The sequence below is a fragment of the Cupressus sempervirens genome, chromosome 9 (genome assembly GCF_028749045.1).
Source record: "Cupressus sempervirens isolate cs-2001-9-10 chromosome 9, ASM2874904v1, whole genome shotgun sequence".
Lineage (NCBI taxonomy): Eukaryota > Viridiplantae > Streptophyta > Pinopsida > Cupressales > Cupressaceae > Cupressus > Cupressus sempervirens.
This window is the reverse complement of record NC_143126.1, coordinates 405,975,227-405,994,861: the sequence shown is the minus strand read 5'-3', so window position 1 is coordinate 405,994,861 and position 19,635 is coordinate 405,975,227. Positions and strand designations below refer to the sequence as shown.

General features: G+C 34.9%; 1 protein-coding gene and 1 pseudogene across 4 annotated transcripts in view; one reads left to right on the top strand and one right to left on the bottom strand.

Moving 5' to 3' along the window:
* Positions 1 to 19,635, bottom strand: part of HY2 (phytochromobilin:ferredoxin oxidoreductase, chloroplast / phytochromobilin synthase (HY2)) — a 181,371-nt gene that overhangs the window by 78,248 nt on the left and 83,488 nt on the right. For 2 of the 4 annotated variants that reach the window (XM_089800365.1, XM_089800363.1), the window contains exons 3-4: positions 1,885 to 1,965; positions 925 to 1,019 (exon numbers count right to left, since the gene is read on the bottom strand). In XM_089800365.1, coding sequence (XP_089656491.1) covers positions 925 to 1,019; positions 1,885 to 1,965 — 176 coding nt within the window. The remainder of the gene's footprint in view (positions 1 to 924; positions 1,020 to 1,884; positions 1,966 to 19,635) is intronic. The other 2 variants (XM_089800364.1, XM_089800366.1) reach the window with 1 other exon arrangement.
* LOC149538978 (E3 ubiquitin-protein ligase PRT1-like) lies at positions 4,913 to 18,841 on the top strand (annotated as a pseudogene).

The following is a 19,635-nucleotide window of genomic DNA, read 5'->3' as shown; positions in this document are numbered from 1 at the left end:
CTCTAGCTATTCTTCATAGGATAGAAAAAGGTTGTTCTCTTGTTTGGAAGAAGATTGAGTGTGAATCAAATTCTCAGATAACGATTAATATGTTAAATGTGATACATTTGGATGGACCTAAATGGCATTTATCCTTGTGGGTTAAGAAGATCATGAATCTTTGTTCTACTTTGGATTGTATCTCTCTTTTCAATATTCCTCAAAGTGGAATAGAGTGGCAAATTGTCTAGCAAAGTGGGCGTACAAGAACCTTGATAGGTGAGATGTAGTTGACTAGGACCTCCTGTGCCCCTAGAGTATTTGGAGGCTTTGGAAAAGTTAATTATGGAGGATAGAATTGTGCACCAGCTTTTCTAGCAAGGTTCCCTTCAGAACTTTCCCACTGTTTGCGAGGTATTCTTGGCCAAGCCTGGAGCTTTTTCTGTTTCTCTCTTTGCTTTGTACTCTTTATTGTGCTTTGAATAAATGTTTACCCCCTTTTTTCAAAAATAAAATCGAATAATTAAATCATTGGATTCGTACCCCTTGCTAAGCAAAATTTATGTTCTAAGAAGCCAATCATTCACTAGATCAGTTGATCTCATGAATGGCAACCTGTAGTCACATCAAACAGGGAATGTAGTTAGTTGTTGATCAGCTAAGCCGAGCTGAATAGTTGTGTGTATAAGTCCTGTGCTAATGAAGTAAATTGTGTATCAAGATTTTTAACTGTTAAAGTAGTTAAAAAAATAAAACAATGCTCGGTATTGCAGTTTACTAGATAGAAGTAACATGGTCAAATAAATTTGGCTCTCTTTAAGTCATTTTAAAATTAAAACAAAGAGAGAACAGTGAACAAAATGTTGGACCTTCATTGAGCACAATTTCCTGATACTATAATAAACACTAGAAAATGTGAGAAACAACAGAACATTACTCACTCACAAGACAATGATATTCATGTTGACTGTGGAGAAAAAGTTAGCACAGAAGATCGGCAAGTCATACTCAGGCTTAGGAAACACTGCAAAATCAAAAACCTGCGAAATACATTATGAATTGTCAGCATACATAGAGGTACTTTTTAGTTTTATTTCGCTATCTTATATGTTGAAACTAGGAAAGAAGAAGGAGCAGACAAGAAAAGGATAAGTATTCACCATATAATTCAGCATCCAAATAGCTTTTGATTAAAACCTCAAAAGTTAGAACCATATACATCTAGACTGTCAGATTCACTTTAAAAGAAAACAAATTCATAATTGCAACAGAAAGCATAAATTGAAAGTCATATGAATAGATTCGTTTCTTATGGAATATATCTCCTTGAGCATATGCCTTAGCATAAATTGAAATTCATGTGAATAGATTCGTTTCTTATGGAATATATCTCCTTGAGCATATGCTTACATTATAAAACAAATACAGAAACATTTCAAGGATGTGAATAAACTAACCATGCAGTACAACAAGACTATTAATAAACCTCTATTCATATTCCAACAACAAACATTAAAACCCTACTTGACCATAATAAGAAATGCACATGTATACTATCCTAGGATTAAATCACTATTACATGAGAACTCTAATTACCAAATAGCTAAAATTCATAGCAGCAGTCTTTGTAATACGCCTAACTGGATATTTTTCCCCAAATCTCTCAATGAAATCTTAGAAGTTTTAAACAATTAATTTCATGTAATGTATCACAGATGTAACCAGACAAACCCCTAAAATATCTAGATCAAATATGACTCAGAAATGAACACTGTAGTTAATTTCCAGCAGAAATTATATTTCATTGAATTTCTTCAGTAAAACAACAACAGAATCCAATTGTAGTTACAGAAATACAGAAAGATTAAATATCAGGAGTATGAACATAAGCACTATGTGAAGTACCCGCGCACGCCTCCAGCCAACAATAGGTTTCCATCCACTGTCTCCAGGCTCAAGCGTTTCCATCCTCTCGCCAGCTAACATCTGAAACTTTCCAAAATCTCTCCAAGAGTTGAAAGAAATCCAAAATCATAAAACCAAGTATACAGCAAATAAGCCCTCACTCCTCTTTTAAGACCAACCTGGTGACTCTTTGCATTCCCTTCTTTGTTTTTTTATTTCTTTTTTAAAAATAATACTTGATCCCCACTTAAGGAAAAAGTGACATTAATAATATGAACTTAAGTTACAAAAGCCACTTTATTAATTAATCAATTAAATCTTCTAGCATTAAAATCATTGATCAAATGGGCTTGGATATGCATGTGTGATGGCTCACTAGAAAGGTCTCGACAAGATATTGCTAGTCCGACCCTGAAATGCCAAGAATGTTGAGCCTACTTACTTATTAAAAATAGTAAGTGTTTAGAAACCCCATTGGAACAAACTTGATTGGTCGATAACTGGACCTGCCTAGGCCAAAACTCAATTTGATCCCAAAGAAAACCTAGTTAACCCACAAGAACAGCAAAAAAAAAAAATCACTGGCCAAGAAAAAGGGACATGACAGTCCTCTCTTTCCAAAGACTGCTTGCTCCCAAGCAATCTGCATTTGTATGCTGGAACCAAATGGCTGGATCCCAGATTTGCCACATAGTCGATACTCTACCAATCTATCATGCTACACTAGTGTAAACATATCCAACCCTAGAGTTGTGAAGAAACTCAACATGAATCAAAACACCAACCAACTAAATACCAAGATCCCAAAGCATCTCAGGTGTACACTTAGTCAAGGGAACCTTCCATGTATTGCTATCGTAAAAGAATATTCTATCTATCCACATGAGTACCTCACTCCAACTGTAACTACATACACCTCTAATATCAAGACGTGGTGGATGTGAAATAGTATACCAATCTTCATCAAGAAAGGAATGCAACAAATCACTCCTCCCAACACCCTGATCCATAACCACCCATGTGCATGTTCCACCTAGATCCCAAATGAAGACCTGTGTAATGTCCCTGATGTCACCAACTAACTCTTGCAACACCTATGTCCATGAAAAGAATAATATCTTTTAAACTACCTCAATAACCATGTCATTATGCTAGAAAGGATGGAGTTATCCAATAGTAGGTGTCACGAATATGATTGTCTCAAAAAAGAGCAACTCATAAAGCCGTCCTATCTCACCTCCCGTAACTGTCAAAGGGCATACATCACACCAACTATCGAAATCTTGCGCAAAAGTGGAACCCATCAAAATCAAAATAGATCCAAGAAGATCATCAAAGTCATGTTGCTCAATTCCTCATCTTCACCATGCCAAAAGTCGTGAAGCCCATCAGTGGAAACCACCCAAGCCACATTACTAACTCTGTCAATACGTCCCAAAGAAAACTACTCTCACATCCATCAGTCATCAAGAGATACAAATCACTGAAAGAATCTGCAACCCCACAATTGGATACAACCTTTGCGAAACCCCCATGGATGTGCTAACTCTACAAGTAACCCAGCTGGTAACAACTAATACTAATCACCCTATAACCCTGAACCTGCATGAGATCCCTATGATAGAGGAATAACCAACCCTCTCAGGTACATATAACTATGATATGAAACTGGCTGGTGTCCTCACAAGAAATCTTCCATAATCACCTGAGTTGAATACTTGTAGCCTCTAGTCCCATCTTTTGAAGTTAGCAAACCTCCATCCCACAATGATGATACAATTTCTGGGCTAATCCACACTTGCGCCTCACCAAGTCCTCCACTTGTGGATCAAAACTATATAGTCACTGTGAATAACCTCAACCTCAGTAAATGGCTCATGATAAAGTACAATCTGCCCATAGAATATGGATGAAATTATGCTCAATCTAGTCAATTCTCGCACTATCATTATTGACAACCTCAACTCTCACATCTGAATGTTGGGCTAAAGTAAAGTGTGCCAAATTTAATTTTTTGTTAAGTTCAACAATCTAATTTTCTACTTCATTAAATGTCACTAAGGTAGTCTCTAGGGTGTACTTAGCATTCATGAGCTCGTGAGTAGATGCATTTACTTCTTCTTCTTAAGATTATAGCTACAGTCGGATTGATTTAATCGTAAGATACAATGTTGATATATATCATATATATATAATAGTATAATTATACTACATATATATAATATTATAATATATTATACATGTATATTATATATAATACATATGCTATACTATGATTTATATTGTTAATACATATTAATTAATAATGATTAATCATAGAGACATGTCTGTTCATGAGGCATGTCTCCTACTCTTATGGTTATAAGAGATTGGGATCTGCATTTGGAACACACTTATAACAATGGTAGTTTAATTACATTTGTAGAAACCGATCCATGTTACTCAACATGGTATCAGAGCAAGGCTGCAAATACAAGTAATTTTACATATTGCTGACAATAGACTTTCACACAAAGCATCAAATAGGAAGATGGAAGAATCTGGAAGTCCATATCAGTGAAGAATAAGGAAGATCAATGATCAAACCTTTGAATTATTTCCATCGTATATCATTCCATTCTTTTGTTAAATTAGATCTCTTTAAAGTTTATGTCTATCTAATTAATCATAGCTTTGCCCATTTATCTCATTTGTGTCATCGATAATCAAAGGTTTCTATTATATGCCTGTCGATGTTGTCTGTAGTGATTGAATGTTTGATATCATTATCGGGCTTTAAATAATCCATAGCATCTCCAATGCCATGACACTCATATGATACTTGGTCACCATTGTCGTTCTCGCTTTGCTTGAGATGTCATAATGGGTTTTGTAAATGTGAAAGCACAAGCAATAGCTTTAGAATAGCCAAAATCTCTATAATAAAATCTTGGCTTAAGATAAGAATCTTCTGTTGCTTGCTTCTTCATTGCTTCTTCATTGGCCAAAATAATTGAAGATCAAATAGTTTTAGGTTACAATTTGCGAGATGGATAGAAATATTGATGATGGTGTCGAGATTTTCAATGCCAGATCTGTCTGGAAGTTGCGTACAAGCCTATTGTTCAAGCATGCGGTCACATATTCTACTTTTGGTGTCTTCACCATGCCATGGATTATGCAGACACATCACATTGCCCTCTCTGCAAGAGCCCATATCAGCATTTGCCCAGGGTGTGTGAATTGCTTCATTACCTTCTTTTGAAAGTATTTCCAAAGGAGTATAAGGAAAGGGCTAAAGAGGTCTTAGAATTGGAGAAACCAACAGGCACCTTCTCTAGATTCAAAAGGTCAAGAAAGTGAGGTCTTAGAAGTGGATAAAGAAAACCGCAACCACTCTTCTCAATTGCAGTAGAATCCTCTAGAAAGTATGGTCTTGGAACAAGACGACGAAAAATGCAACCTATCTTCTCAATTGGGTACTCAGGGTTCTAATGGTCAAGCAAATGAGGGGTTAAATAGTGAGAAAGAAAAGGTTTCCCTCTCTCCTCAACCGAGTTCTCTACATTTGAATGCTCAAGCAAGTGTAGAAGCCTCTATATTAGAAAGAAAACTTGGCGTAAGGGATGCTTTGTGTGCCCATTGCAAAGGGCTATATTATCATCCTATGGTACTTAATTGTGGGCATGCATTCTGCAAATCATGCATTAATTTTAATATCTTCCAAGGAACAACTCTTAAATGCTAAGTTTGTCAAAGTTTGCACCCTGAAAAATCATGGGTTGTTTGTTTGGAGTTGCATCACTTCTTACAAAACATGTTCGCAGTGGAATATGCACAGAGAGAGAAATCAATGCTTGTGCATGATAACAAAAACCTGAGGAGTTGTCAATTGATGAGACAGCAAAAACATCATGTCAAAAGGATACAATTATCCATGTATACATTGGATGTGATAATTGTGGGCTCTATCCCATCATGGGAAAGAGGTATAAATGTAAAGATTGTAGCAAGTCAATAGGATTTGATTTGTGCAAAACATGTTATCAGTCCCAAGCAGTTTCATCAATTTTTGGTAGGTTAAATCAACACCATAAAGCAAAGCATCAATTTGAGGAGGTTGCAGGAGAAGTGCTAGAGGGAGATATATTCTTAGATGGAGATACAAGACAGCATCCCTATCAATGTTTATATGTTTTTTACGGTCTAGAAAAACTCAAAAGTCTATGCTCCACTGGTGTACGATGAGGTCTAGAATGTGGTCACAGTAAAGACAAGCTATTAAAGGGAACGTGGATCAAACCACAGAAACCATATAAAGGTATCAAGAGTATAGTGGGCTCCACACATACAAAATGGGCTCAATATTCTGAGAAGATAAAATAATGGAGCCAATGCACACAATCATTACAAGCTAAGGTCTTGAGACCCGATCAAGTAAATATTATAATAAATTTGAATATTCCATATTTTCAAGGAAGGTCCAAAATTCTAGGAGACAATACTAAGTGAGTATAAATGGTAAGTTTAATGATTCCTTTGAAAATTATTTGTGGAACTATATATTTTTATTTAATGTGTATATAGATATGGGGATTGATTTGATGATAAGGCAAGATTAAAAGTTCACATGATTTAATTGTTTAGATCATTTATAGATGTTTATTTAAAATTAAATTGTGTTCTTATAGTTAAAACTATTTTATGATTGAGAGTAATTATTTAAGGTGACTTTTACTAGATGAGTTATCTGCCTTAATCTTTTCCCCTAAGAATGTTGTTACCGGAAGAAGGAGATTGAGATTCAGAGGGAGCCTGACATGTTATTAGAGGCAACCTTGAAAGAGAGGGAGAAGACTAAGGATGTTATTTAGTTAACCTTAAATGAACTCGGTCTTATTGTTTAAAAGGGAGTAAACCACATTATGATAGATTCACTAATGATATAAATTTGGAATACACAAATTGCAAGATGTGCGTAACATAGGTTTAATCAATAGATCAAACAAATACTTTTGCATGAACAAAGGAAATTTCAGTTTTTATGAGACGTTAATGAAGTTCTTAAGAATTCACTTGAATCATCTATGAGTCTCTCTTTGATGAATGAAACTTGATGTATGAGTTGTAGATTCATACATGTGGCACAATCATACTCAATCAAGAAATTGGCATATTGCGGACAAGTTTAACAAAATGGAAGGACATGTTCACTTCTACTATTAAGCAATATGAATGTTTGGACCTTCAATGGATGAAAAGAGCAAGTTGGAACCTAGAAAGAATTTGTCATACTTGATACAAAATTGTTCACCAATATAAGAATGAGCAGAAATTTTACATTGTGTGTGGAATAATAGTCAATATTTCATTCCCACTTGAACCTTATTTAGAGGGGAGATGTTCCATTTTCAAATAACCCAGAAAAAAAAAGACAACTTCTAAATCTTCATGTGTAGAGAAGTATTATTATCTTTACATTTATCTACTCTTTATAATCTCTCTCTTATTTGTAATTCTACTATAAGGGTTATTTGCCTTAATCTTTTCCTTTATGTTTTAGGATATTCTGACAGGAAAAGAAGGTTGGTACTTTACATATGCTACCTAATATTATGCAAACTCAATCTAATGATAGTAGCTCCAAAGACCCTGATGATCAAGATGGATAGAATGAGGCTCTTGAAGAAAACATCTTTGATGATTGAAATTATGAGATTCTTCTACATTAAGAGGGAGTATAACACTTCTTCTAATGCAACATAGGAGCTTAAAAGATTGATATCAGATTCAGAGTGAGTTTGACAGGCATCCTTGGGTGAAAAGAGCTTCTGAGGAAGTAACTAGAGGACCTGACTTCCTAGGATCGATGTTCAAAGGGATAATTTTGAGGTGCAATCCTTTGTAAATGATATCTTCTATATGAGAAGTTCTAGGTAAAATTTATTGTAACGTATTCTTCTCTATGAGATAGAATTGAGGTGAAAGCCATTGTACCACCCTCTGACTTGGTTTATGGTGGTTACTCACATATGATATGTAATGAAAGGTGACGATCTTTCATTAACATATATAAATAGAAGGTAACCATTGTAAGGTGATGATCTTACAAATGGTAAACCTGTTATCATGACAGACTTCATTAAATTGTTGTCTCAGAGTGTTGGAAGTCATGATAACGAACGTATCAACCATAAGGTAACTATTGTAAGGTGATGACTTGATCAATAGTTGATCTATCTCCTAACACAAAAATGTGTTGGAGCAAACGTTATCAAGGTTCTTAGGGACAGATTTTGCCGGACACGTTGATAACCAACTTATCATGGTTCTTCGAGTCGGATTTCGCTGGACACCTTGAATATCAACTCAACATGGTTCTTTGGGTCGGATTTTGCCAAACACAATGAAAATAAATTGTTATGGTTCTTCAAGCCGGATCTTGCCAGACACCATAACTTAAATCTATCATAGACCACACTTAAGGTGGCTTTCAAACATTGTATTATAATTGCTTTAATTCTCTTTGCTAAAGAGGGAGTGTTGAGGAATTTAGCCTTATAGTGAACTGGATCTAATTCCATATATATGTGTGTGTGTGTGTGTGTGTGTGTGTGTGTGTGTGTGTGTGTGTGTGTTGATGGATTTATGTTGATATCCATAAATATGTCATTCCAGGAATATCACATTGAGATGATATATCTCCATATGCTTGAGAGCATATTGTGTTCCATAGCAAATCCTCTCTAGCTAAGAGGGGGTGTTAAGATTATAGCTATAGTCAGATTGATTTAATCGTAAGATACAATGTTGATATATATATCATATATATAATAGTATAATTATACTACATATATATATATATATATATATATATATATATATATATATATATATAATATTATAATATTATGAATATATATTATATTATATATATATTATATATTTTACATATATATTATATATAATACATATGTTATATTGTGATTTATATTGTTCATGCATATTAACTAATAATGATTAATCATGAGACATGTCTCCTACTCCTATATTTATAAGAGATTGGGATCTGCATTTGGAACACACCTATAACAATGGTAGTGTAATTACATTTGCACAAACCAATCCATGTTACTCAACACTGCTTTGTTCTTCCTCAATGCTTTAGAGTAAATAAGTGCAAGGTCAAAGAGATGATCACGATTTGAAAGGTGTAGATAATCTGATTTTGTAGTTTTCAGCCCTTCTTGGATTACTAATAGTTGCAGAAATTCGTCTTTGAGTCCCCTTTGCTTCCCCTCCGTCTATTCCTTCCAAAGGTTTTTTTTCAAACATTCCATATATGTCATCAAAGCGTGATAAAGCTGCAACAATTTTATCTTAGTTATCTTCAACTGATTCCCCAACATATGTGAACTAGTAGGTGTGCTAGAGCAATCAGCTGCATATGGGGTAGGGTAGTACATGTCTTTATACATATCAATGTCATGAGTGTTATTTCCATGTCTAAATGTGCAATAGAAATGGGGCCAGCATTACGTTCAGAATCAACTCCATCACAAGAAGGATTCATACCATAAGTAGAGACCATTAAGTTTGGATCACATTAAGTGTCAGCACTCACAAAAGATGTGAAGCCATCATCATTGGTTGATTGAACAATCTTCTCCCATGTGTTATCAACATGCCCATCTAGAGCAGTAGTGTAGTTAGCCTTGCAAGAAACCTCTACCTCTATACTACCTATCAATAGTCTCTTGCCACATTTAACATCTTCCACATGATCAGGAGAATGTTGTAAATCACTAGTAGTTGATTGATCTCCTTTTTCAAGACTATACATAACATGTATATTGCATTCCAAATCTTGCTTGAGATTTGGTCCATTAGTAGGTTGACTACTGACTGCTGAAAACTCCTCGTGTAACCCTCTGCAAGCCCCTTATGCCAAAAGTGCATTAGCAGTCTCATGGTATTGTTTCTTTGCTACATTATTCTTGTTTTGTAGCTTTGGATGAAAGTCCATGTAGTCAATGAAGGGTAAATCTTTCTGAACCTGGGGAGGGAGTTTATTATACTCATCTACATGTCGAGTATTTCAGTTATTTTATTGGGTTGGAAATTTTGTGGTAACTGCTGCTGTAACTAAACCAGATTTTTTCTGATTTCTCCCAAGCCATGTATTTTTCCCATCTGTAGAAAAATAAAGACTTGACTATACTATTTCTCTCCAGCAAAACCAAACTGTTTAAAGCATTGTTTATGAAGGTTTCTGAATTCAAATGTGTTCAATATTACCCTGTAACTTAAAGGTTTATTTCATATCATGTATGACCAACGATAAAGGTGGTATAGCATTCAAAAACCTTACACTTCACTCCCACAACCTAGCTGACAAGTACTGGTCTGCACAGCCTACAAATAGTGATGATTTTGCAGCAGTGCTTTCAAACAAGATCAAGAAAACTTGTAGGTGTGATCCAAGAAGTGCAGACAGCAAGGGAGAATAGTACAACTAGCCCAACAACTCCAGTACTCCAAACTTCTTTGAAATGGAACCCATCAAAACAATATCAAACACACGTTGCAAATAAACTACACCAAAACACATTAAACGCATAAAATATCAAAGCAAGACAAGATAGTTTACTTCTAGACACAGATCTGGCTCCTGCATTACACCACCAAACCAGCTAGTGAGCTTTCATCCCCAAAACCAATATTTTTCTAGAAGTTTTCATCTTTAACGAAATTGAAGATGAACAAAACATGTATAACCTCAACAATGAGTTGTCGACCTCCTTGTATAACATTCTAGAGGAAAATAATAATTATCTGTTTTCCTCCAAAACTTTTTTTCTCAAATTAAAAAATAAACCTTTCTTAAGAGCGAAAAGCCCCCCTTGTGCCTAGGTGTCTCCCTATAAGCAAAACTTAAACACTTTTCAATGAATAATTATACCAGTTGCCTTTTGATTACTTCCTCCTCAGAACAACTTATGTAATAATCTAGGTTGCGTGGGTACATGTACCCACGTACCCCAAGTATCAAGTACTCAGTGGCTAAGGACCTTGATCAAGATTTCTGATTTTTATTTTAGTTTCTTGTGTGCATATCAGCTTGTTGTTTATCAAGCTTAATTCAATATGTAATCAATTTGAAACTTATGATACAATATTGATTAACATTAAAAAAATTCACTGTTCAAGTCAGAAGTTTATCATTTGCAATACAGCATTGTTATATGATTTATGATCTTCCTGTTCATGTTTAAAGTCTGCCTTCTTTGCTACAAATCTAAATATTTATCATATATTATTATTACAAACATATTGCAAATCTAAAACTGAAAACAATACATTACATTTGCATTCTTTATCACTGTTCTTGTTTTGAAAACCCTTGGTCCCCTACTTTGAAAAATAGTCGTACTAGTACCTGTAATTGAACCCGAAGTACCCAAGTACCCCCATCCCCAAGCAACCTTGGTAATAATCATTTAATAATCCAATAAATCGCCTGGAGAGCATCAAAATGGGGCTAAGATGAAATTATGAACAGGCTAATATATCACTAAGGATTTTGGATGTGACCTAAACTAGGCTGGACTACCTAAAAATAGCATGCTTCTCCAAGAAGTTTGGAGAGCTCCCAAAAGACTGAAATCACATTCTGAAGCATCATGAAGCTTACCAAGACCATTTGAACTAACTATCGAGAACAAAACAACTGCTTGACTAGATCTGTACACTCCAAGAAGTTTGGATTTATCCCTTACCCATTAATTAGCCTACAAGAAAAATAAAAAATAGACTAGTTGTTCACAACCATTTGTGGATCAAAAGGGATTACTAGAGAAAAGTAATCACTATGACAAATCCATCACTATCTATAACTTAACAAGAAAAGGAAAGGCTCAAGGATGCATAAAAACAGTTTGCTTCATTTTGGTAGGAAGTCTTCATTTTGGTAGCAAGTCTAAGCACAAGATGAGAATAATCAAACTAGCACTATGTTTGAAAATTCAAGGCAAAAAATGTAGATAGATGTGCTTGCTACTAGCCAACTACACATTGTAGAGAGAGATAATGGGCCAAGTCCCAACCTACACCCCTAATATACCTATGTCAAGCCCTAAAAGTTTTACCTATTTCACCATATTGATATGATTATGAATTTCAATCAATGAATGCTCACTATTACACCAACCCTTATGCCACTTGTGAACAAGGACCTTTCAGTTCTAATAGAAGAGACAATCGATGTGCCAGCTGCTAAAGATGGTGTTAAATGAGAAACGAACACAATGGAACATGAAGCACAACATAAACTTAAGGAGGATACTACACAACTAAGTGTGGAACTAGATTAGACTTTGCACCTCCTGACAACCACTTGTAATGATTTTGATAAGAATGTCACATTGTTCTAGCAAGTAGCCAGTTTTGTCTCCAAAAGGACAAATAAGAATGTGGCTTAATCCTATCAAGTGGTCAATTGTCTCCAAAAGAGTGTTTGGTAGAACCATCGTTAAGCGTCAAAAGATTAAGCATGCCAATTTTGAGGAAGTTAGCAAGATCTCCAACTAAAGTATATATGAGTACTAGGTGGAAATTATTAAGCTATAGCGACTCATATATGCCTACAAACCATATGTCTCTATTGCTCCCACTTGTGAATATGGTCCACCTTGAGCTACAAGCAACAGTTCCGAAATTTGGCAGTGTACCACAACAATTACAACAGCTAGTCACACACAGGGATAGAAATTGACATAGATAGAAAAGAAATTATCGAAACCATTGATTGAGCATCTGATTCAAGGGAACACCAATGATTGTGCACACACAATTACAAGATGTGTTGAAGAATGAAAATTTAGCAATCACTCTAGATCAACCTTCTCCATTCATTTTCACTTTTCGGTAACAATGATTTTGTCATGTTGCCAAGAGGATAGGAGTACCAAGTGAAAATGATAAGATATAGCAGCTCATAGATGCCAATACTAGAAACCATACAACTCTATTGATCCTATTGGTGCAAATGGTCCACTTGAGCTACAAGCAACATTCTTGCTAGCAATGCACACCGACAATTGCAAAACCTAGCTGCACATAAGGATGGCGATTGACATAGAGTCATAGACACACAAGAAATTAGCAAAATCATTGATTGTGCAATTGTCATCCAATTCAAGAGGAAACCGAAGGTTGTGCACACACAATTACAAGTTGTGTTGAAGAATGAAGTTTTAATAGTTTCTCTAGAGGTGAAAGATTGTATAAACCTTCACTATTCATTTTCTCTTTTCAATAATAACGTTTTTGTTATGTTGTCAACAAGATGTTAGCACCATAAAATGCTTCTTCCATAATGCATGCAAATATCGCAAGCTAAATGGTAGTGCAAAATTAAGCATTATGTTTTGTAAAGTGTGCATATATGATAACTATGGCCCTAGTCCAATTAACTAGTGTGTCTTGCAAATCATGCATGCAATATCCAATTCAAATACCCTCCATGTAATCACAAGTTTTGTGTACCACAGATCATGTTGCATGCACACAAAGTATGATTTGGAGTGCTAGGGGTAAAGAGCTTATAGAACTACCTAGTGTAAATTGGTCAATTAAAAATGAAAAAACTAAGGTATCACAAAATTCCGTTTTGTTATTTATTTTGCTTTAAGACCAGCATTGCATTTATCGTTTATGCTACATTCACAAAGATCCACATACATTACCTAGTGAAGAAATTTGAACCTTTCCATGCTTTAGGTTAAAACACTTGTATCCCAAGGAGTGTAGAGCTTTTGTCACATAAGTGTGAACCATGGTCTAAGCATGTGGATTCCATATGGAAAACATCTTTTCCTTAAACCTTTTACCAAATAGATAGTCTCAAAGAGAGAATATGACAATCTTATCATCTCATGGTACAGAAGAGGTGTTTCGCACATGTCGTCTTCATTACCAATTTCAGAACTATTCCAAGCACATGTGTTGATGTTATTCCTTACTTTTGCATATAGGGATAAAATAATTGCTCTATTTCAAAGAAATCAATAACCTTTCTAATTTAGGGGTCTATATTTTTCAACTTGTGTGCATGATAACAATTGGGTACATGACTTCATCAAGTTTGAGACCCTCAAATCAAATTACCTCTACATTCATCAAAGGTCAAAGTTGTCCCCCATGTGACCCCATTTAAAAAATAAAGCATGTGCAATCTATTTTGGTCCAAATATTTGATCTCATAATTATGAGGCTTTAAAGTACACAATATACATTAACTTTGTTGCCCAATGGATGAGGCACTTCATAGCATCAATTCAATGATTGGTCTCCATGTATCATAAAGAGATCAAACAGTCTTGCTATCATGATAAGATCATTAGGTACAACAAGTGTTACCATGTGTTTTATACCATTAGAAGTGATCAGCTTTATGTTGCACTTATCTTTACAGATGTTGAAATTCATCTACTTCTTTTTCAAATAATATATTATTAGAGAGTACAAAGATATTTATTATTGATAAAGACATGCAAAAATTTGTGATTTGTAACCAAAGACGCAATAAAAGAAAAAGTAATCCAATTTTTTTGGAAGGGGACAAATCATACAATGGAGGAAACATAAGCCCAAATGGTATCTTGTTGATCCAATTTATCCACAAGCATCTTCTCATATCTTAATAAGGTTAATTTCAATGGCACTTCAAGGGGAATCTCGGTCATTCCAGATCTAGCTTCATGGTGTGGGATTGTGACTTGGAGTCAAAAAAATTCAAGATGAATCAAATAATGCAATAGAGGCTCGAGCGACCTGGCATGCTGCAAATATGCCTAAACGACTTTCAGAGAGCAAGGATTATTTAGTGGGTGATTCTCAAGTAATTAATAATGCTTTGATTAACGATGGAGCTTTGACTTGGTCCCTAAATAGATTTATGAAACCTACCATTATTATTCTAAATACCTTTAGAGAATTCAAATTATCACATGTCATTCATATTAGAAATGGGTTGGATACTTTGTCAAAAATGGGCAATTGATGTTAAAGATGTATAACATGAAGTGTGGGAAGAGTTCTAAAATACGTCTTTAATGGAGGCCTTCCTCTGTACATCGCCACCCATTCAATTGATTGTATGCATATTATTATGGCGCATGCTCCTGAGGTGCAGGGTGGTGTAAAAGCTTTATGAGAATCAAAAAGCTCTTGAGTTTGAATTTCTTCATATCCGGCAGTGGTAAATTTTCCTACATTTCAAATTTCTCCTCTCTACAAGTGTGGTGGGTGAAGGTTTCAAACTTCACAGTAAAGGAAGAAAACTTTACATTTGCTATTGATAACAACAACTGGCCATTTTGAGACATTTCCAAGAAGAGGCTTAAGGGTATTTTAAAAATTCATGAACCTTTACTTTTATAGAATGTTAATTTGATTATGGGTGAAGAGAATATAAATGCAGAGCGTCACTATCGAGTAAACACGGACATCATTTCTATGTTTCTTGTGTGGGCTCTAGAGCTTGGGACAACTAAGAATGCAATGTGGGTTATGTATGGATGTGTGGATGAAGATTGGCTATTCGATTTAAAGCCATAGATGCAATTATGAGACAAGGCTTTCAAATGGAGTTGGGGGATTTGTGGGATGGGTTGTCCTACATTTTGTGGTGAAAAAATGCAGGTGACAGTATGAAACTTTTTCAAACTAGTTTCACATCTCTCTAAGTTAAATTTAATATTCAATTGCTTAATGTTGATCGATTAATCAACTCCAATTCATATATCAAATTGTTTTACTGAAGGCTTTCATTATGTCTTTTTAGTTTTTCTTTCTGTCGAACCTATGCTTGATTTTTTAGGCCTCCATCATCTTTTTCTTTGCTTTTGAGAACACGTTTGTTGGTTTTTAGTCCTGGGTCTTGCTCAAGTCATGGCTTTTGGTTTCCCCTTCGATTTGATATAGCCTTGAGCATAATCGGAGTTGTCAGTCAAGACATATGGTCATTTTAGTTCTCAAAAAGTGGACCTCTTTGATGCAACAACACATTAAAAATACCATGTTATATTTTTTATTTGACTTTCTCTTTTTGAAAAATATAACTTAAATTCACTTTATGTTATGTTTTGAAGTTGCTTTATCATTAAAAATTTTCACTTAAAGTAACCATAGTGCACTTTATGTTATAATTTTAAGTCAAGTTACTTATTGATTTTTCACTTAAAGTGACTATATTAACCATATAGTTCAGTTTAATTTTTGACATTTAAAGCAAATTATCATTTAAATGTTACTTTTTAAATGATATTTACATGTTATATTTTTAATATGATATGTAAATATGACTTATGTCCCATTTAAGTAACATTTTAATGAAATTAAATTGACATGTGCTTATTAAATCACTTTAAGTTATCAAAATTGGACATTTTACGTCATTGTATATAAAGTTCAACTTAGAAGCATAAGGTCAGATCAATGAGATTTCCACAATCCTTGCATAAGAGTTCTGGTTTCTGGGTTAGATTGTGTGCAGTTTTTTATTCATCAACGTTTCGGAGCATAAGGTCATCAAAAGTGGACCTTTTTGGTGCAATTGCATCCAAAATGTGAGCTTTCACTTAAATATGCAATGCATCCTAAAAAGTGTGATTTTCACCAAATGTATATTTTAAAACATGTCATGCCTCCCAAAAGGTGCAATTTGCATCTTATGCATATTTTAAAACATGCTATGGACACCAGAAGGTGCGATTTGCACTAAAGTTCATGTATTTGCTCCCAAGAAACCCGTTTTTGGAAGAACACATGCAAAGAGCCTTTAAGAACCCGATTTTTGAAGATTATGGGAGATTTCCTTCATAGTTCTTCATGAGATCTTCTCTAATAGGGTCATTTTTGCCTATCAATGGATTTTCCAACATTGAAAATGGATTTTTCCTGCTAAAAGACATTATTTCAAGTTCCTTCCAAGGGCGCTTTTTGGTTAAAACTTCAAATAAATCCATTTTTGGCTCACGTTTTTTATCCAAGAGGATTCGATTTGGCATTATATGTGTTCTACATTGCATATTGATACATGTTTTGGCCTTTAGAAGCCAAAACATTTTGATCTCGCACCTTGAGAAAAAAATAATTTACAAAAAATGTCTCATAGCATGTGCATATCAAAAACGTTGGGTTTTAGAGCAAGAATAGGGCACGTTTTAGAATCTTCCATTTAAAACACCTTATTTGCTGCCTTCTCCATTTCAATTTGCAAAGTTTGAAAGATTCAAAGTGTTTTTTGAAGAAGATTTAAACATTAGAGCTTTTTCTTCCACCATTTTTGGCACTTAATCTTCATGTAAGTGGACAATTTCTTTCTTGCTATTTAATTTGTGTTTATCTTGCTGATTTTATGCACATTATTCCTTGATGATTGCCACTTATTGAAATTGATACCATGGAAAGTGCATTTTCTCTTTAAAAATGAAGAAATGGTTCATTTTCATGTTTTTTATTTTTCCCCAATCACCAAATTTGAAATTGTGTATTGAAGTGCTTTGCATATTGACATGTTTGAGTCAGTTTCCAAAGGTACCTCTTTCTTTAGAGTTTTTGTGTTTTGTGTGCTTGCTTTCTGGTTTTCTCCATTTTCGAGAAGTTACAAGTTCTTTCCCAAGAACTAGTTATTGTTTCACTTCATGCAGAAACGTCATCACATTCTATTTCCATCTTCCATATCACAACACTTTGCATCTCATCTGACAAACGTGGTTACATGTTTTCCATCTCATTCACCATCCACACATGCATGTAATCCCATTTTCCACTTCCATTTTCGCTCATCTCACTTTCCGCATTCACTCACATGACATGATTACATGGAAAGCCTTATGTGTAATTGCATCTCAAAACCCCATTTTTGACTTAAAGTGGCTTTTTGAAAAGTCAAAAAGATGTCATTTTCATCTCTCACGTACTTTGACTTCACCTTTTCACCAAAGATGGCTATAAAGTTCATTATCCCTCAAACTTCATTTCATTTTTGCCTCTCCATATGCACTCGCATCTCCATGAGCAAATACATTTTCCATTTTCTGTATCTTTCCATGCTTTGCATCTCATCTATTATCCGCACTTACATGTAATCTTTGTTTTCATAAAATAATGCTTTGAAAACCCCAAGTCACTATTTGGAAATCAGCAGTCTTCATTTGCACGCATTCCCATGCATTCCACATTCACGCATTTTCATCTTCATCCATTTTTTACCTTCGTAATACTTCATTCCATTTTCCATCTTCACTCCACATTTCATTTCCATTCGCATTTCATTTTCATCCATTGCATATGTTTATGATTTTTCTTTTGAGATCATTTCATCGGATCTACAAAGTCTCCAATCCGTCTTCAAACTTTTGTTGCTGATCAAGAATCAACTTGTATAGCAATTCCCTCTGCTGATGTATTTATGTTTTGGAATTTTTGTGTTGCAGCGCAAGCGCAAGAGATGCCTTCACCATCAAAATCAAAATCCAAAGGTAGGATGAAGTATCAATTTGATAAAGAGTTGGCTCATGCAACTCCATCATTAGTTGTATCTATTCTTAATAACGTGTTAGACACAAAGATCAGTCATATGGACGTAGCTGATTTTCTGCGGAGAGTAGAAACTCTTGTTGACCACGAGATGAAGCGGATCAAAAGAAGTCACATTCACTTGGTGTCTACGCTTCCTATGGCTGCCATGGAATTTGATTTCATTCTTGGATGTGCAAGACGCTTTAGTTCAAAATCAAAGACAATCAAGGACGCTAACGGAAAGGTTGTCATTAGCCTTGATCCAGAGGTCATTGAGCAAATCTTCAAGGTACCACATTATGCAAACTGTGCAGATCTAACCAAAGAATCGTCTTTGGCAAGCTGGAATGAGAAGAAAGGTGATTATCAGAAGTATGTTAACCAATACTAGTTAGACAACAAAAGGAATAACTTCTCAAGATGGCCAAGACTGTTCATCAGTCTAATTTCAAACAAGAATACAAAGATCTCATCATTCTACTCAGTAGAGTTTGTGGTCTCAAAGATTCTACTGATTTTGAGCCATGGATTTACAAATTCATCTTCCAAATCATGGAAAACAGAGAACACATCTTTTGGGGAGAGTTGATTAGCATTGCACTTTGCCAGCAGTTGCTCAATGTAGGAACTTCAGCGCCTTTTTACATGAACTCCTACCTCATCTACATTGCTACTACCATGGAATCTTTTGCTGGTCTCTCGACCAAAGGAGATCATCTTCAGATTTCAATTTGGGATTACTATGACCAGATTGCTCTGGCTAATAGTACGTTTCATTATAGAAAAGTCCAAGATGCTTTCTTTGGCCATTTTTGGTGCTTATTCGATAAACAGTTATCCATCAAGAGAGTATCTGATGCAGCATGGGAAAAGGTGAATCAATACGGTTGTATTTTCATTCCATTTCCAACTTTTAAATACTTGAGAGTTGGGTATTTTAAATGCGAGCCGTATACCTTACCTAGGTGTGCTACTGATAGAATCATCTTGATGGAGTTAGCTAGAAAACTCATGGAAGTGCAAAGCAATCAGCATATTATGCATAGACTTGGCTTCGATATCACTTCAGCTAAACCCTTGACGATTGGCAACTATTCAATCAACTCTCTACACAAAGCAAAGAATATGGAAGCAGAGTTGCATTTGATTACTTTGAAGAAGTTCAAAGCTCGATTCGACTTCGAT